This window comes from Anser anser (assembly GCF_964211835.1).
Source record: "Anser anser genome assembly, chromosome: 3".
NCBI classification, from domain to species: Eukaryota; Metazoa; Chordata; class Aves; order Anseriformes; family Anatidae; genus Anser; species Anser anser.
The window spans coordinates 102,371,650-102,399,610 of record NC_139722.1 but is presented as its reverse complement, the minus strand read 5'-3'; the positions used below and the strand labels follow the sequence as shown (position 1 = coordinate 102,399,610).

Here is a 27,961-nt window from a genome sequence, read left to right as displayed (position 1 = left end):
CCGAGCCGGACGCCGAGCCTCGCCCCGGCTGCCGCGGGCTGCTGGGGCTCGCTGGCCGCCGCCCCGCTGGCCGCCGCCGCGCCCCGCCGCCGTTCCCCTCCGGCCCGTGGCGGCGGCGGGCGGCGGGCGGAGCAGGGAAAGATGGCGGGGAACGGCGGCGGCGGCTTCGGGGAGATCGTCCAGCTCAACGTGGGCGGCACCAGGTGAGGCGGGCAGAAGGGAGCGGCGCTGCTGGCGGCCCCCGCCCCGGGGTGGTGTGGGCACCCCCGGAGCACGGGGTCCTGGGGCTTCGGGTGGTCCTGGGGCTTCGGGTGGTCTGCCTCGGGCGCCGAGGTGTTAAAAAAGGTATTAAAAAAAAAAAAAATCTCCTGCGGCTCGCAGCCGGAATAAAGATCTGCGTCGTAAAACGCTGGGGCCGCCGAGGGTGGCGTGTAGGTGGTGCGGTGTGTGGAGGGGTGGGATTGCCGGGCAGGAGCAGCGTGACGAAAAGTGCGGGTATTCCCCTCAAAATGCTCCGGCGTGACATCGTGTGCGTTACAGCGTGGTGGAAACCAAGCGTTCTGAATCTGCATGGCATGTAAAACCAGCCATGGGGAGCAGGAATTACTACCATTTTAAGAATGTCCTTGCAGAAGACAGAGTCGGTGTTATCACTCAATGGCCTTCCTTAAAGGAGGGTGCTGCCAAAGCTGACGCAGAGTACCTTTGCTGTAATAAGGCATTGGGAACAGCCCCAAGAAGCTGTTTGTAACTTAGGCATCGCTGTGGGTGAGTTTTGCCCTCGGGATAACTTTGATGTTGGCTCAGACCAGATTTCATGTTACACTGAATAAGGCACTTCACTGAGCTCTGGCCCTGAAATGACAGGCCAGTTCGGCCTTTAGATTTCTATTAGGAGTAGAATCACAAAGATGCTTCAATCTGGTGTTTTTAAATTGTTCTTACTTATTAAATGCCTCTGCAGAGAATAGACGGTTACAGGCCGTGAATCAGAATACATGAATACACATCTTCAGAGGGCTTGCCTACATAAATACGAAGAATACGGCAAACTAACAAATGTGTATATATTTCACTTCTGTTTGAAGGGTTCTGGGTTCTAGTCACCAGGTGCCATTTGGATTTAAGGAGTAGAAATGCATGTGCAGTCATTTACCTTTTGATAGGCAGACAGTAGGGCATAGCACCGGTCCGGGTAAGAGAGCTTGGTCTTCTGCAAGCTCAACTTCCCTCGTAGTGCCCATCTTGTTGGAAGGATGTATCTGGGCCAGGCTTTTCAGCTTCTGAAGGCAGGTGACTCAAAGCTAACAGCAGAGTTGATCTGGACAGCACATGGGAGAGCATGGAATAGAGCACACATTTTCTCCTATTCACTAGCTTCTGTAGCCTGTATTAGAAACCTGAAACTCTTAGGTCTGTTTGGAGAGCTGTCTGATAGCAGTAATTCTGTGGATCTGGTACGGAGACCCAGCTGACCACGTTTCCTCTGTTTGACACGAGGTTCCCCCTGCTTCCAGGGACAGCCAGAGCCTCTCTGCCACATGCTGTTGCTCCAGCAGTTGCTGGTTTTAGGTTTTGTGGGTTGCTTAGCCAAGAGCACAAGTCTCTTGCAAGTTAACAGTCACAGAAATTACTGTAACAAATTCTATTGATCCTTTACCTCCTCAGTGTATAGATAACTCTACAAGTGCAGCAGACTATGAAAGCGGTTGTTTTATATCTGACACTTGAGTGAGTCTGTTTCCAGTTGTCTATATTGTTCTTTGAGATAACAGTAGGTTGCCATGTGCTTTAGATTATTTGAGGATATTCTACTCGTTTTGCCTGATTCCCCTTCATATGGAGTCTGCCCACTGTGTATTAGGTACGTGGAGCTGCAGATGTAGTTGCGCGTGTCAGTGTTGCTCACTGTGCTTATTCCTGTGCCCTGGAGAGGAGTACTCCAGCTTGTTGTTTACGTAGATTAATGTGTAAATGTTAAAAGTTCTAAAGTATACGTTAGTATGAGGTATTGCCTGGTACCTTTTTTATTTATATTACTGGTACCACAGTTTATATATTTTATTATATATTATATATATTTATATATTTTATTATATATTATATAATATATATTTTATTATGTATTATATATTTATTATATATAATATATATATTTTATTGTATATTATATATTTTATTTATATTACTGGTACTACAGTGCTAGGGCATGGACAGAAAAATCCTTGAGCTGTCTAAAAACAGTGATTGTGCAAAGCAATGAAGTTGCAAGGAAATGAGCAAGGAGTCAGTCGGTGGCTCTCTTTTTCCCCCATCCTCCTCCCCTTTACTCTTGAAGTAAAGAAGGGTAGTGGTCTGTATTACTGATGGAAAAAGCTGTGTCCAGCAAATCCACAACTGAGAAATCACACTTAAAGGCCACTTTCCATTTAAATAGCAAACTGTTCTCTTTTTTTTCCTTTGTAGAAAAGACTGCACGTTTATGCTCGGAATGCTGATGCTGTGGATTTTCTGTTAAGAACAGATTTATCATTGTTGTGCTTGCAGGGAGCAGCTACACAATCCACATTTTATGCAGAACGGGTGGTAGTTTTATGCGGCTTTTATGCTTCTGACTCCCTTTAAGAGTACAAAGTAATGCTTTTTGTTCACTCTTTTTCCTCTCCACAGCTGGAAAATACAGGCAGCGAAAACTGTATAAACTATGATTAAGTATTTGTATTCTAAAAATAGTTGTAAAAATACTTGTAATACTTGCAAAATTCCTGTACTGTACGGAAAGTTGACATGGAACTTTACCTTTGCATTTCCTTTTTTAATTCCTGTTAATTAAGTGGTCACCAAAGGTTTCTTAGTCATGACTAAGAGCTTATTTTGAACTCATTTTCTAAGCTGCCAGTCCAGTTGTCTTCCTTCATGTTAAAAATGGGATTAGTATAAAGGAGTTCTTAGTTATTTATTATGGAAAATACTGTCTGGCATTATAAATGATAATTTGTGCTATTGCATAATATTATGATTCAGAGTAAATATTTTTCTCACTTTTAACTATTAATGTGGTATTGTGGGACCCTAGAAAGGGCCCAAAGAGCAAAACTGCAGGCAATTAAAATTACTGTAAAATATTAACTTGATTGAAGTTACTATAAAATATTAACTCGAAGCAAGTTGTATTCTTTTGCAATGTACGGTCTAGCACTCTTTGAATCCTACGTAAGGGTAGCACAGTGTTAATGACAAATGTAGTAGACTGTAGGTAAACTTATGTTTTAATGGCTGTGTTTGTGTGTGTAGGTATGTGCATTTGTGGTTTTATTTATTTATTTTTAAAGCATTGATTTTGACAAAATGTGAGAAACAGAGAAAGGATGTTTGGGGCAGCGTGTTACAAACACACAGAAATGATACTCTGGATACTCCTCATCACACTTAAAGGTGATCTGTGCAAAGAAGCTGCAACCTCTTTGACTTTGTGAAGATGTAGCAATCTCAAACTTCTCCGACCTGTTTGATACCAGCTTTGCAGGACATGTCACAGAACTTGACAAAGGAGACTGCCTTCCTGTTTTCTGGCAGATTCGTAACTTGTAATTTTGCTCTCCTAGGTTCAGCACTTCAAGACAAACACTGATGTGGATTCCAGACTCCTTTTTTTCCAGGTATTTATGGTATTTATTTTGTTTCATCTCATAAAACAAAGAAAAGTTGATAAGTATTTTCAAAAATAATACCTATTCTCCATTCTAATTTATGCCAGGAATATGCTGTTATTTCTTACTGCTTTTTCTCCATCTTAAGCAATGGGATGGTTTCATCTGAAATAAGGTGGTTTTCAATCGTCTTCTACTGTCTTGGATTGTGCTCTGGTTGCTTATGTGTGCTGAAAAGTTGTCACTTTTTAGATGGAATATCCTGGAAATAAGGCAGCAAATCTGCAGGAAAGGGAGATGCCACTGATTGTTGCTATTTTGCAACTTGTGATCTTATTACCCGTATACAGTGGCACTATATTTAATGTTTTATGAATTATCCCTGTACCTGGAGTTCACTAAAAGTTTTGAGGTTTTTAACCCATGTTACAGGATCTATGGGGTCACTGGGTATCTTTCTGCTTTTATCTCACTACTGTTACTACTTCTGTTGGCTGTGCTGTTAGTACTGTAGTAATTTTGTGCTGTTGTTGCCGTATCTCTACCATCACAGTTAATCCCAAACTCATAAAAGAAAAGCCGAAGTCTGGCTATTTTGCTTCCTGGCACTTGATTTTTGTACGCTAGACTTCTCTCCCAATGAAAACCTGGCAACTGGCACGGACAGGCAGCATTATCTGCTTCTGTTGTACTGAAATATTCAGATAAATGGATAGCCAGGGAGTTATCGCCTTCTCTGAGGTGTGGAAGGAAAAGCACAATAAAGAAGTCCTCAGAAGTTTCTTGGTTTCTCAAAACTAAGTGTACTGTCTAAGGAGGTTGCCCTGAAAGTCAACCAGTACTGAAAAATATCTATGAGGTCATTGTCATCCACAGTCAGATGGGATTTGGAAATAAAACTGTTGTTAGTGAGTTTGCTTCACATCTGTAAAATGAGGCTCCGGTGGTGTTTTCTGCTGATCTGGAGCAAGAGGACTTTGATCTGATGGGAGAGAAGCTTTGAAATAAAATAGTGTTAAAAACTCAACTCTCCTATTCCTGCCCACTAAGTCCCTGCAGAATGGATTGTTTATTTTTTTTTTTCTTTTTTCCAGCAGCTTTTACTGATTTACTGGGTTGTAACAAACTATGCAGCCCTCTGGGTGCCTCAGAAGAATTTTCCATCCTTTCAGGCTAGGTTCTTCTCTTTGGGAATCTGAAAGGTCCGTATGCAGGTTTCAGCCTTTCCTTAGGTGTGCGTGCACAGCTCCTTTGCACGGGGGAAATGATCTGGTGTGTTCTCCCCTGCCTCCCGTCCAGCTTTCCTGCTTAACCTAGGCAGTTTTCTTTGCTCAGCTACACTGTTATAACAAAATGCAACTTACAGCACACAAATAGAGCAGAGTAGTGTCATGGTGTATTCATGGCAGTACATTCCTAGGGGACATCTAACAAAGATTTCCTTTGTTCTAGTTTGCTGAGTGGAAGAATTTCAACACTGAAGGATGAAACTGGTGCTGTGAGTAATAAGCCTGATAAATCATTAAATTAATGTTAAGCTTTTAGTTAGGTTTTCTCCTAAAACGCTCTGGGTGCTAATGGGAGTTACGCTGCCCAAGTCAGTTGCGTTAAAAGCACGGAAAGCGAATGGTCAAATGAGAAAAACATTCACATTCCTTATAGGCTTATAAAACCTTGCTTTGTCTTTTCACACTATTTTCCTCTGTCATTTTTGTATTACATAACCCCTAATAGTAGTGTTGCAGAAACCTACATTTAAAGTGCTGACAGCACGATCTCTGCTTCAGAGTCTGTGAGGAGTACTGTTCAATTGGACTTTTGTTTGTATTTGGCACTTATCATTTCAATAGGAGGAAAATAGAGGACTTTGAAATCATTTGAAAATGTCATTGTGTTTTCCTTGCCTTTTGTTGCAAAGAGTGGAGATTCAGTACAAAGTCTGTCATCTCCTTTTTCTTTACTTTTTTTTTTCTTAATAATTTCAAAACCTATTTACCATACTGTTTGTGCTATTGTATGGGAGAATGACTGTTCAGGAGTCATTCTAAGTCATAATCTGGTTTTATCTAGTGAAGATTTAAAATATAAAAAAATACTGTTTTTTTGTTTTGTTTTCTTGCTGAAGAAGTGTATGTTTCTGGCTAGGACAGAATAAAGGTCTTGTAGATATAGCTACTTGTATATCATGCTGCCAAAGTGGGGTTGCTAAACTTTCATGAGAATTGGTGACATCTCTGAATTTCTTGGTTCTTATCTTCGTTCCAAGATAAAAGAAACTGGAACAATGTGCATGTTTTTGTGCGTGTTCTGCATTGTACAGACAATGCAGAGACAACAATAGTGTTGTTTTTTTTTTAACTGAAAAACTGTGAATTGCTGTATTGGAGAGGGATGGGTGACTTCCATTAGATAGGTATTGCATGTGTAGTTGAGCAATCTTGACATGGAAAAGTAGTTTTGTTTGGCAAATATATACAGCAAAATGGCCATTTAAGTCTGCGTATGTGATACTCTTAAATGGGGAACTATAATTACAGCGATGTTGTTGAGTGATAAGGCACACAAGTACTTTGCTAAGAGCATAGAGGTAGCTGTAGTGATAATAGACTTAAGTTTAGGGTGATTTTTAAAAAATTATCTTGATTTTATTACGTTTACTAAATTTTGAACACATGATAGAAAGTCTGAGTACCCATTGACCTTTGTGGAGTCTCTAGAGCTTAAGTGTGTTGTTTTTATTTTTATTTTTTGAAGTGCAGCAGTGTTTGTGTATGTGTCTTTAAGAATGCTGAACTACTGCATGGTAGAAAAATGAGAACAAAGGTGCCTGAAAACTGGGGTTGTGTTTGTCTGCTGACTGCATCATCTTCAACTCCTCTTTCCCATGCTTAGCACAAGTAAGCACGTTAGTTGATGGTTGCTCCAAAATAATGCTAAAAGTATGGCAATTTTTCCTTGCAGATATTTATTGATAGAGATCCAACAGCGTTTGCACCCATTTTAAATTTTCTTCGCACAAAAGAGTTAGACTTAAGGTAAGAAGTTCTAATTATCCTAAGCAAAAATTAGTTGGATCAGTTGCATTAGAAATTGCTTTTCAAATGGGAATTGCTCAGTTTTACTCAGTTGGGTGTCTAACATGATTCAGCTGCCTTGTAACTCTGGGCCCATATCTAGAGTGTGCATGTGTGTGGGTACATATATATGTGTGTGTATATATATATATGACTTGTTGGAGGCAGAAACAGTAGCATAACATTTTGATAGTAAATTCTTGTAGCTTAAGCCACTTCTGGCAATACGTTTCTCTATTACCTCAGTATCTTTGCTTTAATTAAAAAATATTAATGTTAAGGTAATTTTGACATCTCAAAAGCATTAACACGTTAAATGTGTTTGGCAGTGATTCTATAAACTGTCAGGTAGCTTTATATTTACATTGTCTAATACCTGGTTGTATGCAAATATTCAAGTCTTATTATGTCTTTTTTTTCTTTCTTTAGGGGCGTGAGTATTAATGTTCTCAGGCATGAAGCTGAATTCTATGGAATCACCCCTTTAGGTATTTTTGTTTGTTTTGTTTTGATATGAGGTCATCTCATATTTGTTAGTAATGTAATGACCTAATTACAAATTCTGGGCACTTATGACCCTGTAGATTTTCAGATTTCCTGATACAGAAGGTTATTTGAAATAACGTCTTGTTTTCTGGGAAGTGAAAGCTATGGTCATAGTGTTTTTTCCCCTCAGTGAGAAGACTGCTTCTATGTGAGGAATTGGAACGCTCATCTTGTGGCAGTGTCCTGTTCCATGGCTACCTGCCTCCTCCAGGTATTTTTGTGTTCATGGTCTGATGTTGCTTGCAGCCGCTTACTGCTTCCGTTTGTGGGAGCAATTGGCTGTCAAACAGTCCGGAGAAGGCTTTCATATGGAAAGCTTGAGACGAATGGTTGAATTAGACATAGTTCATAAACAAGACATATCTGTGTGCTATATAAAACAGTGTATTTAGAGTACTGGAGAGAGGGTGGCATGTTAATGCTAAACAAACTGTGTGGGCCAATGTAGAGATTATCTAAGTATATTTTAGATATTATCAACATGTAGTACTCTTTTCTTTCTGAAGAAACAGTTACTTGACATACCCTCTGTCAGTAGATGACAAATCATCACAAATAAGCTTCTCTTAACAATATGAGTACGTTACATTTTTACTTCTCAGTAGAGATGAATGTTGTTCATGTGTTAACCTGAAGACTGTGGGTTATTTAGCCGATTATTGACAAGTTTTCTGAAGATAGTTCATTAAACTGGTTGTGAATGTCAAAGTAGAGAGCAGAAGCATTTTTTATTTCAATACTGGGATATCCTCTAATCCTTATAGCTGATGAATTAGGTTTTGGATTAAAATGCACAAATACTACTTTTTTATTTTGAAAATGAGTGAATATCTGTTATATTGCTGAAGTTTATGGAGTGGGACAAAACATCTCTTTTCTTTTATAGGCATTCCCAATCGTAAAATAAATAATAATGCTGGGCCACCAGCTGATGTTAGAACTGGTCAAAACTGCTCTGAGAGTGAGGTTCATGGAGGTGGTGTCCAACCTACGCTTGCTGGTACTGGAGAAGGTACAGTCAGGCTAGGTGAGGGATGTCAGTCTTAAAACCAAAACAAACTGCAAAAATCATTGTCACTGGGAAATAAAAATGGAGTGACTATTTTTGGTTTCAGTGTTGTTATATGTTTGCATGATCTTAAATTGCTGAATGTTTGCTTATATACTCCTCTTTAGGCAGTATTTAAGGCCCAGTGTTGCACAGTCAAGACACTAGGCTGAGAAGAAAGGCAAATTAAAGTTCTTCATGCAGTATTAGTCTGGCCACTTAGACAAATGCCTTACACTGTACTGGAAGCCGTGAGAAAATACTGACAGGCCAGTGTCTCTTTAGTCATTATTTAGGAACATGAACCTCCTTCCTTCTCTTGCACTTCTTTCTTGCTCCTGGTGCCTCGTTGGCCCTGCAGGAGTCAAGAGTCTTTAGCACAAAGGTAGTCTTCAGTTGTTTGGCTATATAGAGTACTTTCTGTATAAAATATTTAAAAATTGTAAACAAAGTAGTATTGGCTAGTGTCGTTTACCAGGTTTTGACTTTGTAAGCAAAACTGTGCTCTTAGAATTGCCATCTTTCTGCTAAAATTGTGTAAATTGCAGCAATATTAGGAAAATCCTGAGTATGCTAAAAGGTGAAAGTATATACAAGTAATATTAAAATAAGCCTTTTCCTGAGTTACCGCAGGTTTGGAAGGGGGCAGTAGAGTTTCTTATTTGGTAACGATCCTCAATTTTATTTTTAACATTTTTTCAGGGAAAAAAAAAACTTTTCAGAAATACAAGCATGTACTTGCCTCTTTCTACTTACAAACACTTTCCATTGTAGTGACTGAGATGAAATGTTTTTCTTGGTAGAAAGAAAAGCATTTTGGGGGGTATTGCTAACTAGAATATGACTGAAATATTTCTTTGAAAACTTTATTATCAAAGTTTCTGTTAAATATCCGAGCAGGAGAGTCCTGCCCTTTTCTGGATGTCTATGCTCATCTTTTCTCCAATACCCATTGTTTGACTGACCTAAGTTTTATTGTTGGTTTTAGGATTTCCTGTGGACCCACGGAAAGTTTTAATAGTAGCTGGTCATCACAATTGGATAGTAGCTGCCTATGCTCATTTTGCTGTGTGCTACAGGTATGAATGAAGTTGCTTTGACAGAATACAGAAATCTAACAAACGCAATAAACTTTCTGCTTTGGTAAACCATAGCAAATCGGTTTACTCTGAAATGACAGTATCATGTGCGCCCAGTGTGTTTTTATAAATATGAGATACCATTCCTGATCATGTAAATAAACTGCTTGACAGGAACTCAGATTTTACTGCTTTGATGTCAGTTCGTGATGCCCTTGCAGAATAAATTCATCAATGAATGGAATCCAGTTGTAACTGCCAAATGATACCTGTTTTAAAGCAACGTTTTAAATGAAAGATTCATTTTAAAAGTTCTTCATACAGCTTGGGTTTGAAGACAGTCTGTGAAGTGTGGGAAGTTAGACCATCAAAGAGCTTGAAACAGTTCATAGATTTTCTTTGCTACGAGTGATGTGTTTTGTCATAAACTCCAGTCTTTTTGGCATAAGTAGAACTGTTACACACTTGCTACTTCACACGGATGGCTGCAAAGTGTTTTTAAATGTACTGTAAACCAACTGGCTAATTTTTAAGATCAGGTGAAGATAAGTAACATCTTCATATTACAGAAGCTGTTTATAGTTCGCATCTGGTAGTCTTAAAATGGTGGCCATCCTTCCAGTGGAAGATAGTATTTTAAAAAGAACTGTTCTCAAAAACAACCTAACACTGCTGTCATAGTGTGATTCAGAAAGGGGAATACAAAGTGTAATGTGAAAAGCTTCTTTCTGGGTACTACCAAGCTGAAACCATAGTTTGCTGCCTTTTTTGCTGTATAGGATAGTAATTTACTTGCTTAAATTCCATAGCTTAAATCACATATAACTTGTCTCTCGTATTCACCACTGCAATTCATTTCGGTTTAATTTGTGTTTAAGTAGTGTAAGAGAAACCATGTTTAAGTTCTAGTTTTCAATTATTCTTAATATGGTCTGATTAGAGAAGGAGGCAGTGATTTGCAATTGTCTTTGTGCTAATTGTCCCCTCCTTAGGATTTTTTTCTCTGTTTTCCTTGGATGTTGGCTCACTTAAGTGAACAATTCTGCTTCTTTCCTGCTGGTAATCTACTTAATCAGGGTTATTACTGTTAAACTTTAGTCATTAGCAATGCTTTTGAGGAAGCATGTCAGACATAAACGGTTGCTGAAAGAGGGCACAGGTCAGTATGCCAGTTTAAAACACAGTTTTCTCCTTAGTGACTCAAGGTAGCAGTCTTGTCTTGATTGACTCGTTTCCTTTCTGGAACTTGAAGGAACTCTAGCAATACCATGGTGGGATTTTCCCGCCTCCTTTATGCTCCTGCACAGCTTTTTGGTAACAGTTTTTGCCCCTCTGCTGTATCTCAGTATCTGTCAGTTTCTTTTTGCTTATGGGTGAATTTGCCCAGGCTTTTTTAAGCATCTACTGTGTGAGCAGACAGCATACACTTTAAACTACTTACCTCTACCCTCAAATTTAAATTCAGCTTGCTTATACTACTATGCTGCAGTCAAATTACGTGACTTTCAGGATTATTTAGGATTATTGTTAGGGCAACATCTGAATTTTAGCCAGAGTTCCTTCTCAAAGTAGTAGTTTATAGTGGACAGTGAAATTCTTGCAGTAAGAAATATATTCTTATATTTAATTTTGTGACTTTCTTTTAGTCTCCTTGTTAACAAATACTATTTAAATGCTTAAGATAGTTATTTTATTGAAAGGCTACAGCAAAACACAGTGCCTCCTAAAAAAAAACAACAACCAATTTTTCCCTTTAAGTACTATAGAAGTCTTTACAATTTGGTAATAAGCTGGTGAGAATGTCTTGGTTGCATGCAAAGGCTTATGGATATTGCAGCCCTGCTCTTAAGTTGCTGTGTTACAATTCATTCTGCATGCTACATGGGTAGAATATAGCAATCTGTGGTACTTCAGCTCCAGGCAGGATGCAATGCTGAAGTGAAACAATGGCAAAAAGTATGAGAGATGTTTCTGCTTTCTGTGTTAACATTTATGTAATTTGAGTGCCGAGAGTGTGCGTTCTAGCTCAGTTACAAAATATCTAGATAACTGCATAAAATTCAATCAGGTAAGCTATGCTTTCCTGGCATCATGTTAGTCTTTTTATACAGATTATACAGGAAAAGGATTTTCTAAAAGTAAAGTGTATAGCCTATTCGGTATAAACAGAAATTGTGTGACTGGGTAGTACAACTTCATGCCAGAACATGATTGAGTATCTTGCATAATAACCATTCATTTGCCTCTGGAAATTAAAAGATTTCTTCTAAGGTCTTATGCTCAACATCATCCTCTAGCATTTGGCTAGGCCATCCACACTGGGTCAGGTTTAGACCAAAGTGTCTAGTGTGTGTATCTGAATCTTTAACCTCTGCTCACTGTTCCGTTCTTCACTCTTCCAGAATCAAAGAGTCGTCTGGGTGGCAGCAGGTGTTCACGAGTCCCTATCTGGACTGGACAATTGAGCGAGTGGCTCTCAATGCGAAGGTGGTTGGAGGACCTCATGGGGACAAGGATAAGATGGTTGCAGTTGCCTCAGAGAGTAGCATAATCTTGTGGAGCATTCAAGATGGCGGTAGTGGCAGTGAAATTGGTAATTGTAATTGTTTGCTTGATTTGTTTTTTGTGTTGTTCTTGTGCTTAACCAGAAAGGAGTTTGTGAACCTATTGTGAGGTATGTGTGATCAGTAGTATTATGTCACTCTGTGAAAATGCTTACTCGATGCAATGCTTACAATGCTTACTGAAGAAGAAATTGTAATACAGCAACCTGTTAGAGCATATTAACTTTCTTCTCTGTCATGCTAGGGGAATCCTTTCTAAAAATCGGAAAGATGAATAAAACTAGTCTGTTTGCTGAACAGATACTAATACTTCCGTTCAGTTTGAGTTTTCATGTGAAAACACAAATCAGAATTAAACTTTTCATAGGACTTGAGTTTAGATCTAGGCCATAGCACAAGGTTAATAAAACTATTGAGATGGGAAGCTAGATGCTGAGATGTTCTGCTTTTTCCTTGCCTTTGCCTTATCAAAGCCATATTTTTACATGGAGATGATGAAAAGATCTCAAGTTTTCTGTCAAATGTAGTTTATAAATGGAATTTGGAAGAAGATGATTTGTTCTTTTTGTAGCTTTGGTGTCTAGGTAGGGAAAAAGCACACTGTGCTGACCTAAGCATATAGGAATTCCTGCTTGTACTTCTTGGCACTGAAGGACACACAGCTAGGGAAGGTTTAAAACAGCAAGAAGAGATTTTCAGAAGTAAATGTTCATCGGTACTGATCTGATGGCTTGTCTGACTCGTTTGTTTTTCAAATACAGGGCAAGTTGGAGAGGCATCGAAGGGAATGGTATTAGGAACTTCCTTTAGCCTAATCTCTGGTGTTTGAGTCGCCACTGTTTTACCAGTAATGTACGTCCCCTCTGGCAGTGGGTATTGCTAACCAAGTATCATGGCAATCTCTTTATATGAGCAGTTCTCTGAAACTGAATGCAGAATTAAATTGTGTTTAGATACATCTTCATAGTTGAAGTCATGAGAATTAATGTCATCGTTAAAGTGAAAATGACCAAATTTATGTTTTGATACATGTGCTTTTACTTTAAAGGAAGAGCTTAATTTAGAGATGCTCAGGCAATTTCTAGCTCTGTTAATGGCTGTTGCTGCTGCTTATATTTAAAAAATTTCAAGCACTAAGTCAGATTTGAAGACAGGGAAAGGCAAAGGTCTTGCATGAAATAAAAAAGCAGTAGGCAGCTGCATTACTCGTGACTCAGAGTTCTTGCCTGTGATCACAATCAGCAAAATAGAAAAGGAGGTTCCATTGTATTTAATAAATAAATAAATCTGAAAAGTGTGGCTAAGTTGAATATGTAATCTCTCTGTTAAACAGAGTGGATATTATACTTGAAGCCTTTTCTTCTGTTATTCACCCCTTCACCAAATCTTGTACTAGTAGGCAGGGAAGAGTTAGCATGACATCTGTACCACTGTAATAGGTATTGCTTTAAGCACTATGCTATTACATTCCTTCTGCATTTTCTGGTGTGACTTAGGTGCTTGTGTTCCCTTAGGATTTGAAATAAGATACCTGAAGCAACATCTCAGATTTTTGGGTATCAAATTCAAAGGCAAAAAAAAAAAGTTAAAATACGCCAGCATCATAAGGTTCTGATAACTCAAACTGCAACTGAAGGTGGCAAACAAATGAAGGAAGCACTTTGCTAAGCAGGCTGTGCTGCATTGAAGTGACTGTGAAACAAAGGAAATCCCACTTGGTCTCTCTTTGGCAGGGGGAAGGGGAAGAGAAAGTGCCTACAGGATTGAATCTTCTGACTAACATTGATCAGACTGTATTGTTTGTCTTCTGGCTAATACGTCATGGTAGTTGGTCTAAAAGAACTAAAATATAGTTGCGTTTAATAGTAAGAATTTGAATATAGCTGTCTTGTTTCCTTATAGTGGCAAGTGCTTGCAGTCCTGCTTTACGTTAGAGATACAATATGTTGCTATCATCTCGTGAAAGAAACTGCTCGTTCCAAACAGTCTTTGGAGCCCGGTGACACCGTCCGCAGAAAATTGCGCGGGCTGGCATCTTTGTGATGAAGCTCTCCCAGAGCGCACTCTTTCCTTTCAATATTACTTACATAAGACACAGCTGCTGGATTGCTGCTGTAAGCAGTATTTTGCTGAGAGGGACCCTTAAGACAAGAACCTGTCATTACATATAGCATTGTCTCCCCTGTGGATGGGTCTCAAGATTGTTGAGCCTAAGCAGGACTGACACTTCAAATTCCTCCAGACCATTCAAGCTGTCTTCCTTGATTTCCTTGAACCTCATCCTTCTCTGGAGTAATCAATTCTAGTTGTTTCTGTGGATTTTTTATTATTGCCTTTTTCACATGCCTTGTACTGCTGAATCTTGTCTGTATCGAATGATTGTACTGTGCCCTGGAAAACAGTTTAGCATCCTAATTACAACGTAAGTATGTATTGAGCTTCTAGAGGGACGGCTGCTTCTTGGTTGGGAGTGGCACACTGTTCATTTGAGTTTGTCTGAAATAACGTTGGGAAGTTTTCCAGCTGTTGGGTACCCTTGTTTTAAAAGATATGTCTGCTGCTGCACCAGATAAAGTGCATTAGTGGACAGTAATACAAATATGTAGAGGAAACAGAATGGAATAGGAAAGTTTGTGAGCGTGCAAGTGTACACTTGGTAGTGTAATGTAACCTCAGTACGAATGACTTTGGTATGTAGCAGGCAATAAAGCTTAGTTTGGAATTACTTACAGAGTGGTTTTTGGGGCCAATTTGCCAGACTTTGTAGCTGGCAAACTTGGAAATTATCTCAGATGATTTTAGCTTTCTGTAACTTTTAAATACATGGTACAATAAATCGTACAAAATATTGTACACTATGTAAGTTTGCAGTTCAATTAAAAATATTGATACTGGATTTGTTATGAGACTAAGAAACCTCTAAGGAGAGGACAGATTTGGGTGGTGGAAGTTATGTATGGACTTCAGTAAACAGACCCTTTCCAGTTGTAGTTTGTGCAGTGAAAACAGGGATCCCTGTTCTGGGGTTCCTCTTGCAAGTTGTGTCACTGGTAGGACCTTGCTGTTCTAGGTATCTAGATTCTCAGCAAGCTGCAATTACTTTTGCTTCATTTTTATGTTTGCCAGGGTCATAATATTTTAGAATCTGGTAAACATAATGACTTTGCTAAACTTCATGGTAAAATGGTTACACACACAAAGAGTTCTCTTGGGCAAGATTACAGTACAAGAGGTAAGCTGATGTTTGGTCTCTTCCCTCCCTGCACCTACTTAAATAAGTCTCAGCTTTACTTGCAGTTCTAGTCTTCAAACAGCGAAGACCTCTGGTGAAAGATAGACTGGAGTGATTGGTGTTGTTTTCGTGACATTTAGGAGCCTTTCTGAAACATAGAAAAGCTGAAATGTTAAGGTCTGCTCTAACCATAGTCATCAATGCCTGTCATAATTTGTAGTGCTTTGATTTTTATTAAGTGAAATGTGTTTGATGACACATTTTCTCTATTTGGAAGGACGGTGTTTTCTGGTAAGTTAGTCTTATCTTCCAGATTTTGAAGTATATCATGATCGTGAAATCATATGGCTTATATAGCTTCAATTTTGAGTAGCCTGTACTCTCTACTCGTGAACTGTAACCAAACTTAAATATCTGGAGGTGACAAGAAACAGAAAGAAAGAAAGAAAGAAGGAAGCTTTTGCAGGTTGCTTATTTTTCCAAGTTCAAGTATTTCTGCTAAAAAAGAGGTGTTAATATATTCAATTAGGGTTTTAGAAATAAGGCTACAAGGCTATATACATAAATTAATTAATTAATAATAAATAAATAAATAATAATTAATAAATATACATAAATATTGCCACTATAATAAGTGACATGGTAATATTGGAGAGATTCCATTGTTGCAGTTTTTTTCCTCTTTATTTTACATGCGCTTCATAGATTCTTCAGGTTTTTTTTCTTTTCTTTTTGTAGGAGTGTTCAGTCTTGGAGTCCCTGTAGATGCTCTCTTCTTCATCGGCAACCAGTTGGTGGCTACAAGTCATACAGGGAAAGTGGGAGTGTGGAATGCTGTGACTCAGCACTGGCAGGTGTGTTTAATTCAATTTTCTGTATCAGTTTTAATAATTTAGTATGTCTTACTAGAAATAAAATAAAGTAAGACTCTAAAAACAAGTGTGAAATACTTCGAACACAGTTTTGTTTGATGGTACTACCAAGCATGCTTCTTAGGCTTTCAAGTAAAAGGACCAGGTGTGTAAGTGTCATCTCTGTGTATATTTAAACTTCCTTTTGGAGGATTAACTTTGTAAAAATTCACTGGAATCATAATAGAAAATAGAAAACTTGTGGGGAATGTGTAGAGGTAATTCTGAAATAAAAAGGAAACATGTTATAAGGCGTCTGATATCTGGACATCTCAAGTTGTTTTACAATGGGAAACTCTTCTTGATGTCAGTTGTGCATGTGTATGTTTCTTGCAGCACCAACTCTATTCTTTTTGTCAGAATGCATGTCAAATAGAGAGATCATTGGAGTCTGTGTGAGTCTGAGAAAACAGTTGAGCATTCGTGTGATTAACAAAGCTTGTAAGGTAGCCAGATGTGCATCTTTGTGGTACAAAACTAGATGCAATAAAAATCCCAAAATTGCCTTCCAGTTGCCTCGAGATAGAACTGACCTGAGGCCGACTCCCATGTCTGCTGCAGCATTCGTGACTAAGTTCTTATTCAACCCTTAAGTGACTACTGCTAACTAATAACAAAGATAATAAGCATGGGATAGCACTGCTTCTGCAGCAGAGGCAGACAAACATGTTGGGTTGGTCTTAAATGCAACAAAACAATATTTAAAGTCCTATCGATGCATTGCAAAATCTTCTATTGAGACAATTTAATGCTATTTGACAATATTTGCTAAAGGAGCAAGTCCTTTATAAGGAATAAAAACTGATGTCCAATATACCTTCCTTTTGTTTCCAGAGAGGGGCACGGAAAGCTTTCTGATCGCAGTAATAGTTCTGCAGTTTGGCAGACTATTCCTTTGGTAGTGAAAGCTCTCTTATTGAAGAGTAGAAAATCTTTAGGAGGGGCTTATACCCCAAGATGTCACAAAATAAGCTTTTCTGTTCTCAAATTATTTTTCCTAGAGGATGAGAATAGTTCCCTGTAAATGAAAAAAATAATAATAAAAAAAAATGTTTCAGGGTACTTTCCGTGCCTCAGGCTCTTTTGTTAGTGTTAGGGAGATGGCAGTTTTTCTCATCTCCCTGTAGAACACGTTGTTTTTGAAGAACCCCATAAAGACTTAAATGGCAGGGTTGTACCTCTGATCTTTAAATTCCTCATGAGAATACCTGGTATTTGCGTACCCATTTTCCATGACTTGCTCTGAACTTAGAACGTGATCATACTTGCTGTAGGAGAGATGTTTAGAACGACAGTGCACCAGTGCCCCATGCAGATCAAGACCTTTGTTTCCTTTCATACTTGTTTTCCTGGTGCCTTTCTACCTCCTTTCCAGAACTGTCCTTTCTAAGTTCTACTTTAAGGAAACTTTGTTTTTACCAAGCTATCCTCATGTTGTGATTTTTGTATTTGATGTAGTTTACCCTGAAGGTGCAAATCTGACCTCTGTCTGTAATTAGTTCTGACATCATCTTCCCAACTTGGCGATCTGAGCAGACTAGCTGAGGTGGTTTTCCTGGTACTTATTCCTCTGGCAATGTTTCAGTGGCATGTAACAAGGAGAGGAGGTTTTGGAGTGCCAGACAGCAGAATACTTAGTGTTACAGAATAGGAGGTAGCAGATAAAGCAATAGCACATGACAAAATAACTCTCCTTGTTTTGACTGATGACCCAGTCGATTTATGCTGTTGGCAGCATTGTGGTTCCTCTTGCTCGGACCTCTCCTTGCAGTTGTTAATGTGTTCTGCAAGGCGATGAGTAAAGTGGTGCATCTGTTGATGGGTTCCCTCCACCTTCATTAGTTTTGTAAACTTTTTGCAGCTGGGAGAGCTTCCTTTTAGACCTTTGATCCAGAGAACCAGGAAGCACATTGCACCTTGATCCATGGATTCTTAGATGTGTTTTTTTTTTTTTTTCCTTTCTGCTCTTGTACTGCTTCTTTAAATTAGCCTGGAAAAAATGAAATGGTACGGGGCAAGAGGTTTTTTCTCCTCGTTATAGAGATCTCTGCCTGTAGTAGATATGCAGAGGAGCAAGAACTGGGGGTAGAAGAAACCTCTGAGGCCCAACAACCTCCAGAAAACTGAGGAAGCAGCAATTTGACTTATTATTTTTTCTTTTGTTTGTACTAGGTTCAGGATGTTGTTCCTATCACGAGCTATGATACTGCTGGGTCTTTTCTGCTGCTGGGCTGTAACAATGGCTCTATCTATTATATAGGTAAGAAAGGGGGCAGAGTGGAATAAAAAGGAAGTGATATTGAGCAGCTTTGTTCTTAAACTCTTTAGTCTGTCTGGTCTAAGTCACATCAGAACAGCTTTGTCTTTTCAGAGTAATAAACAAATGTCTCTTCCCCACAGACATGCAGAAGTTCCCATTGAGGATGAAGGACAACGATCTTCTAGTGACAGAATTGTACCATGATCCCTCCAATGATGCTATAACAGCGCTCAGTGTCTACCTCACACCTAAAACAAGTTAGTATTGTATTGTGTTGATGTCCCTCAAGCATCCTCAGTACGCATAGCAGCTGTTTGGAAGGACAGGCGTCTTCTTAACGAGAACCCTCCCTCTCTTTCCCCTTTCCCACCTTTTACTGCTGAGTGTGACGCCACATGGTATGGAATATCCCTTTGGTTGGTTTAGGTCAGCTGCCCTGGTGGTGTTCCTACCTCAACTCTTGTCCCGCCCCCCAGCCTACTAACTCTGGAATGGGGTTCGGAGGCAGCCCTGATGCTGTGCCAGCACTGCTCAGCAGTAGACACAACACTGGTGTGATACCAATGCTGGTCTAGCTACAAGTGCAGAGCACAGCACTGTATGGGCCGCTGCAGGGAAGGTTAACTTCATCCCAGCCAGACCCAGTACAATTATAAATTTGATTCACTGAAATACTTAATGATGAATTGCAGGGGGGGGCAGAAACACAACCTTACCATTACGTCTAACCTTCTCATAACCAATATACTGAAAATGGGCAGCTGAGTGATGTTCAGTTGTTGTGTCTATGCATTCTTCTGTAATCACAGTGCAGCTATCTTTTAAATGAAGGGGAACAAGGTGGTGGGGGGAATAAAACATCTTGAAGGAACTGTTTACTTGCATATCTGTATTGATACCATAGTGACCTTTTTAGCTATAGACCTCCCTGTTCTTGCCTTGCTTTCTTCCCATTTGCCTCCAACTAAGGCAGAAGTAAACAGTGTGTGGCACATATTGAACATGTCACTGTGAGAAATGCCAAAATATCCTCTTGGAATGTAGAACGAGATCTTCAAATGACTTTATCCGTCTTTTATTTCACCTCCAGGAGGGAGGAGAGAATGAGGGTGGGCCGTTGTTAAAATAGTATTGAAGAGTGTAGTATGGATTTGAATAAACTTTTTTAAAGTGCGAAAATCTCCTCTCTGATCATGAGAAAATCATGAGTTAAGAGTGTTAAATATCTTTCTTATTGTGAAAGCTTGGAAATACTATTTTCTACCACCTTATTACATGACTCCAATAAGACAAGCTTTTATTCCTGAAGTGAACAACTGTGTTTGTGCTTGCTGTAGGTGTAAGTGGCAACTGGATTGAGATTGCGTATGGCACCAGCTCTGGAGCAGTGCGGGTGATTGTACAGCACCCTGAAACAGTTGGGTCTGGGCCTCAGCTCTTCCAGACTTTCACAGTTCATCGAAGCCCTGTTACGAAGATCATGCTCTCGGAGAAACACCTTGTGTCAGGTAATCTTCCTCTGTGCATCAGTTTGCATTGGTGGCTCTCCCCGTTCCTGACCACTTCAGTGTTCACGTGCATAACTTTTTAATTTGCTTTGTTTCCACATTTGATAGAAGTGAACTGAACAGAGTTTCTACTAAAAAGCTAAATTTGGTTGGATCCTCTTTCTTAGACATTCCTCTAAGCCCTTAGCTGTTAAAAGGCCTGGGCTCTATTTGACCAGATACTGGAACAACTAACTCTTTGCATCTTATTCCAAGGTTGCAATTTGTGGAAATAAAAGGATTTGTAAACAAATATATCCTTGTCAAGTCTTACTGTTGTGGAAAGGTCCTTTAGGATTTTTCTTGCTTTAATAGCATTTCAGGAGCTTTCTGGGTTGCAGCAAAATTATTTTTATAGGCTGTGGATGTGGTTTACCTTGACCTCAGTAAGGCTTTTGACACAGTTCCCCACAACATTCTCCTCAAGAAACTGGCTGCTCGGGGCTTGGATTGGCATACGCTTCGCTGGGTTAGAAACTGGCTGGATAGCCGGGCCCAGAGAGTTGTGGTGAATGGAGTCAAATCTGGTTGGAGGCCGGTCACTAGTGGTGTCCCCCAGGGCTCGGTACTGGGGCCGGTCCTCTTTAATATCTTTATCGATGATCTGGATGAGGGCGTCTAGTGCACCCTCAGTAAGTTTGCAGATGACACCAAGCTAAGTGCGTGTGTCGATCTGCTCGAGGGCAGGAAGGCTCTGCAGGAGGATCTGGATAGGCTGGACCAATGGGCTGAGGTCAACTGTATGAAGTTCAACAAGGCCAAGTGCCGGGTCCTGCACCTGGGGCGCAACAACCCCAAGCAGAGCTACAGGCTGGGAGATGAGTGGCTGGAAAGCTGCCTGGCAGAGAGGGACCTGGGAGTATTGGTTGATAGTCGGCTGAATATGAGCCAGCAGTGTGCCCAGGTGGCCAAGAAGGCCAACAGCATCCTGGCCTGCATAAGAAGCAGTGTGGCCAGCAGGTCTAGGGAAGTGATTGTGCCCCTGTACTCGGCTCTGGTGAGGCCGCACCTCGAGTACTGTGTTCAGTTTTGGGCCCCTCGCTACAGGAAGGACATGGACGTGCTCGAGCGAGTCCAGAGAAGGGCGACCAAGCTGGTGAGGGGTCTGGAGAACAAGTCTTACGAGGAGCGGCTGAGGGAGCTGGGATTGTTCAGCCTGGAGAAGAGGAGGCTCAGGGGAGACCTTATCGCTCTCTACAGTTACCTTAATGGAGGCTGTAGAGAGGTGGGGGTTGGTCTGTTCTCCTACGTGCCTGGTGACAGGACGAGGGGAAATGGGCGAAAGTTGCGACAGGGGAGTTTTAGGTTGGATGTTAGGAAGTACTTCTTTACCGAAAGGGTTATTAAGCATTGGAATGGGCTGCCCAGGGATGTGGTGGAGTCACCATCCCTGGAGGTCTTTAAAAGACGTTTAGATGTAGAGCTTAGCGATATGGTTTAGTGGAGTACTTAGTGTTAGGTCGGAGGTTGGACTCGATGATCTTGAGGTCTCTTCCAACCTAGAAATCTGTGATACTGTGATACTGTGAAAATGTGCACCACCCCCTCTTGGGCCCTAGAGAAAACCTTCCCATGACTTCAAAGGGTTGTCTGTGTCTCCTCTTTTCTCAGCTGTCTCTCAGTCTTCGTTGTGCTGCCCTGTGCTATGCTCAGGAAAGCATCTGTTGGTTCCAGAGAAGAGGTAGTCTCTCCTCCTTTGTGGAAGATTTTTTCACCCAGAGTCTAGCAACCAGGGCAGGGGACAGATTTACTTTCTGCTGCCCCTCATTTTATTTTTGAAGTAACAGAAAACACGCTATGCAATTAGATCGTAAACAAACAGCCCAGGAGCCATCTGTTCTGCTGCAACTTGGAACTGATTTCATGCTAAACCCTCAGTACCAGGAAAGGGCACGTCTGTGTAGGAAACTGAGTAACTGATAAATGAGACAGAAGAGCATTTTTCTGTGTGGAGGGAGGGTTCTGCTGCCAGACTGCTTTCCTGACGTGTCTTGTAACTGGCACCTGCACACACAGTTTTGAAGGGTGCTGCTGGTGCTGACGCAGTCAGGCCTTAATGTGTGTTGAACATGTGTTTCACCTGCCTCAGGTTTTTCTTTAATTTCTGAGGGAAGAGACAAAACTAACTAATAGAAAACAGGACATGTGCAACAATTTGTAGATTGTTAGATAATCGTCTGGTGTTGCTAGATAACGTGACATGTGACTAAGCGGGATTTAGTCATTAATCTTGAAAAACTGTCATATAGAAAACTTTCAAGTTAAGCTCCTTCAATGTGTCATCCCTTGTAAATGTTATTGTACATCTTTTTCCTTTCTAGTTTGTGCGGATAACAACCATGTACGGACGTGGACTGTGACTCGGTTTCGAGGCATGATTTCAACTCAGCCAGGCTCAACGCCTCTTGCATCATTCAAAATCTTATCCCTGGAGGAAGCAGAGAGTCATGGCAGTTACTGTTCTGGAAACGACATTGGTAGGATGTCTCACCAGCTTGATGTGCTGAGGCTGTTTGTTAATGGGTCTCAGGAAGGTTTAACAGACCCTGTAGCATGCGAGTCAGCTCATGGGTGTAAGCTTTTATATACTGCTCTTCCCTTGAAAAGATGGCAGGAAATACTCACCGTTTAGGCTGTGCAGAGTGAATACACTTACAGGGCTGACTTTGAAGGTGAGGAGAAAGGAAGAAAAGCTTTTGATCACAAATGCTATACTTTTTCCTTGAACAAACTGTTGTAGCATTTCACTTTTGTTTTAACTAGAGAATGACAGAAAGCACAGAAGGCTGTATTTGAAACAGGTAACTGTAGCAACGTTTGGGTTAACTGCAAGTTCCAGTTCACTGCTCATTTGGTTTTAAATGATGTACATGTGGAAAAATTCCAAAATGAATTTGAAGTCGTGACAAAGTTTACTGAAGTCCTGAAACTGCAGAGGCAAATGGTGGAAGCACGTTGCTATAGCAAGATACTCAAGGACTGCATTTCTGTGAATATGTGTAGATGGGTAGTCGAGATTCCTGTGTGGTCAGAGTCTTGTAAATGAAACTTTGATGAACAGGATGGCCTGTGGACACAGGGTGGGATCACAAGAAATCTGATTAGGCCTTTAGACATCTAGGAGCTGTAAAGTAAGGAAGTACGTACAGAGGTCTAATGTATGGTTTTGTAGTGATGTGATAATTCCTGCAGGAACATCTAGGAAACTCAGAATGGACGTCCTTTAAAGCAAACAAACAAAAAACACTCTGCAGATTTGTATCTGCAGAGTCTACTAGCCATTGGATGGCTTTTTCTAACTTTTAGTCACTTTTGGTTCCCTGGGTCTGATGCTTCAAAATGCCAGTAATCATACTAATACTAACTGGGTCTTCGGGACCGTGTGGGGAAGAGGATGAGGGAGGTGAAACACTGAAAAAGTGATTTTCTTTTTTTCTCTAGGACCCTTTGGTGAACGTGATGACCAACAGGTGTTTATTCAAAAAGTTGTTCCCATCACCAATAAGCTCTTTGTAAGGCTGTCTTCGACTGGGAAAAGGTACCTCCAGGGTTTTAAGTGGGAAAGAAGCAGGGCTCCTTGAGTGGCTGGGTCTCCCATCCCATGGGGACAGTTGCATTCAGCAAGCTTCTAATATGCTTGACAGCTCTGGCTGAGCTCTGTTTCGTGTCTTAGTGACAGAACTGTAGTTAATGATCTGCTATAACCTAGAAGCCAAATGGCATTTTGAAAAATGTGTTTTCAGAGATGCACGTTGTGATGGCTTCCCTGCTGAGCTCACAAAGTAAACATTTGTGTGCCTATACAGAATCTGTACCTCACCCATGGTACCAAGCTAACATTAAATTTCAAAAGCTAATGCTGAAGTTGCAGGTGGCAGGGTTGTGACTCGCAAAGGTAGACAGGGAAGCAGTCTCTCTCTTCCTTTGTGCCTGTCTTTGAAGATACGAGAACCTTTAAAAATGAGAGGCAGTCTTTTAGGTCAGGTGTACAATTTACTTAGGCTTGATTCCATCATACTCTATTACATTGCTACAGAAGTAAAGTTGCCAAATACAGCTACTTTTCTTCCTGTTAGGCTAGAAAAACGGCAGGGGATCAGAAAAGATGATGCTTCTGAATTCAATGTTTCTTACATCTTTTGCTTAGTAATTTTGAATGTGAGAAAGCATTGATGTTTTAACACTATTGGCAACTGAATTGAGAACAGGAGCCTTGTAGGTTGCTGGTGTGCTTTTTTACTTCTGCTGGTTTTGCATCTAGTGGAGAGTTTTATCAAATGACTGACTTTGGCATTTCTTCTGTAAAAAGCTTAATACAGGGGACCGTGAAAACAGATTACCCAGAATACATGAAGCTTTGGCGTGGAGTCTGGCTTAATAGCTTAGTTTTGGGAGTCATTTTCCTGTCGCTCTCCACATGAGCTTCTAAAATAAGGGGAGAAAAAGCAATGGAGATCTGGTGTGTCAGGTCATATTGCAGTTGTCAGGAGACAAAAGTTATTTGTGTTGATAACCTTGGATTTATCATCCTTGGATTTTTTTTCATGTTTTATGTGGTTAAATATGTGGTTTCTGCAGGTTAGCATCCTAGAGTGTCTCGCATAGGAAGGGGCTACTTGCCCTCATTCTTGAATGGGCTACTTGCCCTCATTCTTGAATGCTCTCCCATTGTGAGAGCATTGGGTTTCTGATCACTGCGGATTGAAAAAGTACATTGAACATAGGGAGGTTCCTCTAATAAAAATAAATAAGCGGTAATGCTGCAGGTGGGGGGTGGGAGGGACGGGGGAGGGAGAAGGCGGCATCTGCAGCTGAGCAGCACGTCAGTCATGCAGGGGAAGAACTGTTGTCTGGAAGAAAGGTCTTTCTCTGATGGCATTTTTATTGCCTTCTCTGAAAATCAAAATAGTGCTGCCTTTATTGGCCAAACTCTGCCAGGTGCAAGTGTTTTGAGAACTTGGGGTTTCTCTTCATGTAGAATCTGTGAGATCCAGGCAGTCGATTGCACTACCATCTCGTCATTTACTGTACGAGAATGCGAAGGATCCAGCAGAATGGGCTCTCGGCCGCGCCGCTACCTCTTCACTGGGCATGCAAACGGCAGCATCCAGATGTGGGATCTGACCACAGCCATGGACATGGTTAATAAGAGCGAAGACAAAGGTAAGTTGTGTTAAGCCAAGATTGTGGTATGGTTCTCTTGCTGTCTCCGTTTGTGTGTGACTACTGTAAATGGATTCAGGCACTAAGAGCTCTCTCTTTCAGATGTTGGCGGCCCCACAGAGGAAGAGCTTCTGAAGTTGCTTGACCAGTGTGATTTGAGTACATCTCGCTGCGCCACTCCCAACATCAGTCCTGCCACATCAGTTGTTCAGCCAAACCGGCTGCGGGAATCTAATTCCAGGTAGGTCACGGGGTAGCACCAGCTGCAGACACCAAAGGTTTTACCCTTCAGGTAGGTGGAGACAGGTTTGGTGACCTGAGCGCTGTAGCTGATTCCCCTGAATCTATGCCATAAGTGTCCTAAATCGCACTCGTGCTTCTGGATATGTGCTGGTTTATGTGTGTGTAGATCGAAGTACTGTATGAGAATCTGAAGCAAGTGATCTGGAAGTTGTTGTGTGGGGGTTGAGATGAGTATATGGCTATTTTAGGAGTGGGAGCAGGGTATGCAGAAGAACTGGTTGTTATTCTCAAGCTAACATGAGCTCTTTTTGCCTTTGTCTCTCTTTTTTTTTTTTTTTTTCCTTTGGAAGCCTCCAATTACAACACCATGAAACAATCCATGAAACAGCTACATATGGTTCTGTGCGGCCATACAGAGAAAGCCCCCTATTGGCAAGAGCAAGGCGGACGGAGAGCTTTCACAGTTACCGGGACTTTCAGGCTTTTAACTTATCCAGCAAAAGCCCAGTCGAAAAGGCAGCCCCTGCAAATGGGAATTCAAGCCAGACAGAGGCGAAGAAGGCAACAGCTGAGGGCAGCACAGCCGAAAGGAAGTCAGGCCTGGCAACAACACTTGAAGTGCGAGGCACTGGCCTGGCAGAGGCAGGTGGATGTTGCAGCACAGAGGTTAACAGGCTGCCAGAGAGTTCACTGGATGTCAAGAGAAGAGGACTGGAAGAGGAGAGTGAAGCCAAAGCAGAAAGCAAGAAGAAAACAGGGTTTGAAGGAGCTGGTTTCCTGGGGAGGAAGAAAGTGCCTCTCCTGGCCTCTGCACCAGTCCTTGTTGAAGGTGGACCTGAATTACCTGGTGCAGCGTCTCCATCACCTACAAAGACAGCTGCTTCGCCACGTCACCGGAAGAATGATTCATCTTGCCAGGACTATGGCTTGTGAAAATGGGACTGGTGGCAAAGATGAGGTGCAGGTGCACTCTGCCTGGTAGCAGACATAACACTCACTGCATGTTGCGGGTTTCTTCTTGAAAGGGATTTCGTTTTGATATGCAGAATGAAAATTGTAAGGAAGCAGCTTGTGAGAAAGTACCTGGCTGCTGCCAAACATTTGAAGAGTCGACACATCAGTGTACGGCTTTATGTAATGCTCCAAAATGTAGTGCGGTACTTGGTCCAAAATATTGTTGTGCATTGCGTAAACATGGTCAGGCATGTGCTATGTTGTGATTATTTGGGGGGGTGGGAGAGGGCGGGGTACGAGGGTGCTGGGGAGTACTTGGTTGCTTGGTGGAAGATGCCTTTCAGACACAGTACGCATTGCTCTGTGGAGCTGCTGCTGTCTTGGCTGGATTCTGCCTGATTCACAGGGCTGCCTCTGTGGTCTTGTTTTATGAATGGGATTCTTGCTCTGTATGCTGCTGTCTGAAATGTTTTGTCCAGGTAAAGGAGGAAGCTATTTAAAATAGCATATTATATTGCCTCTTAGTCCTAATAAATTGCCAGAAAAATGTTGCTTGTGCTTTCTGAAAATTTATGGTGTCAGATGATGGGTTTTTCTGATTGTGACGGAGAGCATGCAGAAAAATATGCTTGGCAAAATGCACAGAACTGCCAGTCTCTTGAGGGCTTCCTTGCCTCTTTCTCTGGAAAGAGGACAGAGATGAATATGGGAGTAGGTCTACTGTCGTGGTGTAATAATTCTCAATTACAAGTGCTTTGACATGATATTTCCTACCTGTGCTGTGCTGATGGCTTGATGTTTGCTCCTGGTTCACTGTGGGTGTTGAACAAATTATATTGCCTGTAGATTAGCAATACGTAAGCAAAAGGGAAGGCTGTGACAGCGACTGTTTAACAGGGAGTGGGTTAGGAGGTTTTCTACCTTGGAAAAAGTATGCTTGGAGTTTAATATTAATTAATGGCTTGCTTTATTTTTTTTTAATTTGAGACAAGGGGGCAGGGAAGAGGGAGGGAGAGAGGAGGCAAAAGGTAAAGCAAATCCGTAAGACTTCCTTCATTTGCTGTTTATTTACTAATGCATGAACACAGTTTTGTGGTGGAGCTCTGTCAGGTCAAATAAATCCACATCTGTCCTTCCACGAAGGCCCCTTTCAGCCACATACAGCTTTTCTGGACAGGTAAAAGATTTTCCATATAAGCACCCCAGCCCCACCACAAACCCTCCTCAACTGTGAAAGTTGGATGAGAGACAAGGATGAGTGCCTCTACTTCCATGGTCCTCTACTACTGTATAACTTACAGGTTTTCAAACTGTTCTCATACCTTTTTGAGACATCAGTGCTAACACACAATTTTTACTATACAATTAAAGATGGTGGAAAAAGGCTAAGTAGTACCCCCAGCCCCCAACAAACAGTTTTATCTCTTAACTAGTGGGTGTGGGATGCAGAATCTGCAGCCTTATCCCCTCTCCCAGAGTCCATGCAGGCTGCTTTTGGCAAGTTACCCACTTTGCATTTTCTAGAGAAGGTGGTTGAGTTTTTCAGAGGTGGGTATCAGTGAATGTAGTGTGTTCCTTGGTGACTGTGCTGAAGCCTTTGATGACATTGACAAGATCTTCTTCATCTACATACTGTTAGGAGGGAAGAAAAAAGAGTCATGTAAGCCAAACCCGTCCTACACTAAAATGA

At 41.0% G+C, this 27,961-nt stretch overlaps 2 protein-coding genes across 4 annotated transcripts in view; one reads left to right on the top strand and one right to left on the bottom strand.

The window, feature by feature from the left end:
- Window positions 1-26,822, top strand: KCTD3 (potassium channel tetramerization domain containing 3). 3 transcript variants are annotated; one of them, XM_083828193.1, is made up of 18 exons: window positions 1-203; window positions 3,606-3,659; window positions 5,103-5,148; window positions 6,612-6,685; window positions 7,154-7,212; window positions 7,401-7,481; window positions 8,157-8,282; window positions 9,307-9,397; window positions 11,800-11,990; window positions 15,932-16,047; window positions 18,277-18,364; window positions 18,505-18,621; window positions 19,702-19,872; window positions 22,233-22,388; window positions 23,353-23,449; window positions 24,890-25,074; window positions 25,177-25,315; window positions 25,668-26,822. In XM_083828193.1, the coding sequence occupies exons 1-18, from the start codon at window positions 142-144 to the stop codon at window positions 26,248-26,250; spliced, it is 2,436 nt and encodes an 811-aa protein (XP_083684319.1). In that variant the 5' UTR covers window positions 1-141; the 3' UTR covers window positions 26,251-26,822. The 3 variants fall into 3 exon arrangements, with proteins under 3 accessions (XP_083684319.1, XP_083684318.1, XP_083684320.1); XM_083828192.1 differs by having other exon boundaries at window positions 8,157-8,297; XM_083828194.1 differs by lacking the exon at window positions 8,157-8,282.
- USH2A (usherin) overlaps window positions 26,343-27,961 on the bottom strand; it is a 416,419-nt gene continuing 414,800 nt past the window's right edge. The window contains exon 73 of the mRNA XM_083828188.1: window positions 26,343-27,903. Within this exon, the coding sequence (XP_083684314.1) occupies window positions 27,814-27,903 (90 nt within the window). The 3' untranslated portion in view covers window positions 26,343-27,813. The remainder of the gene's footprint in view (window positions 27,904-27,961) is intronic.

Coding starts and splice junctions, on each gene's coding strand:
- KCTD3 (XM_083828192.1), top strand. CDS start 142: ATGGCGGGGAACGGCGGCGGCGGCTTCGGGGAGATCGTCCAGCTCAAC. Junction 6,686..7,153: donor ACAAAAGAGTTAGACTTAAG/GTAAGAAGTTCT, acceptor TTCTTTCTTTAG/GGGCGTGAGTATTAATGTTC. Junction 7,482..8,156: donor TGGCTACCTGCCTCCTCCAG/GTATTTTTGTGT, acceptor TTTCTTTTATAG/GCATTCCCAATCGTAAAATA.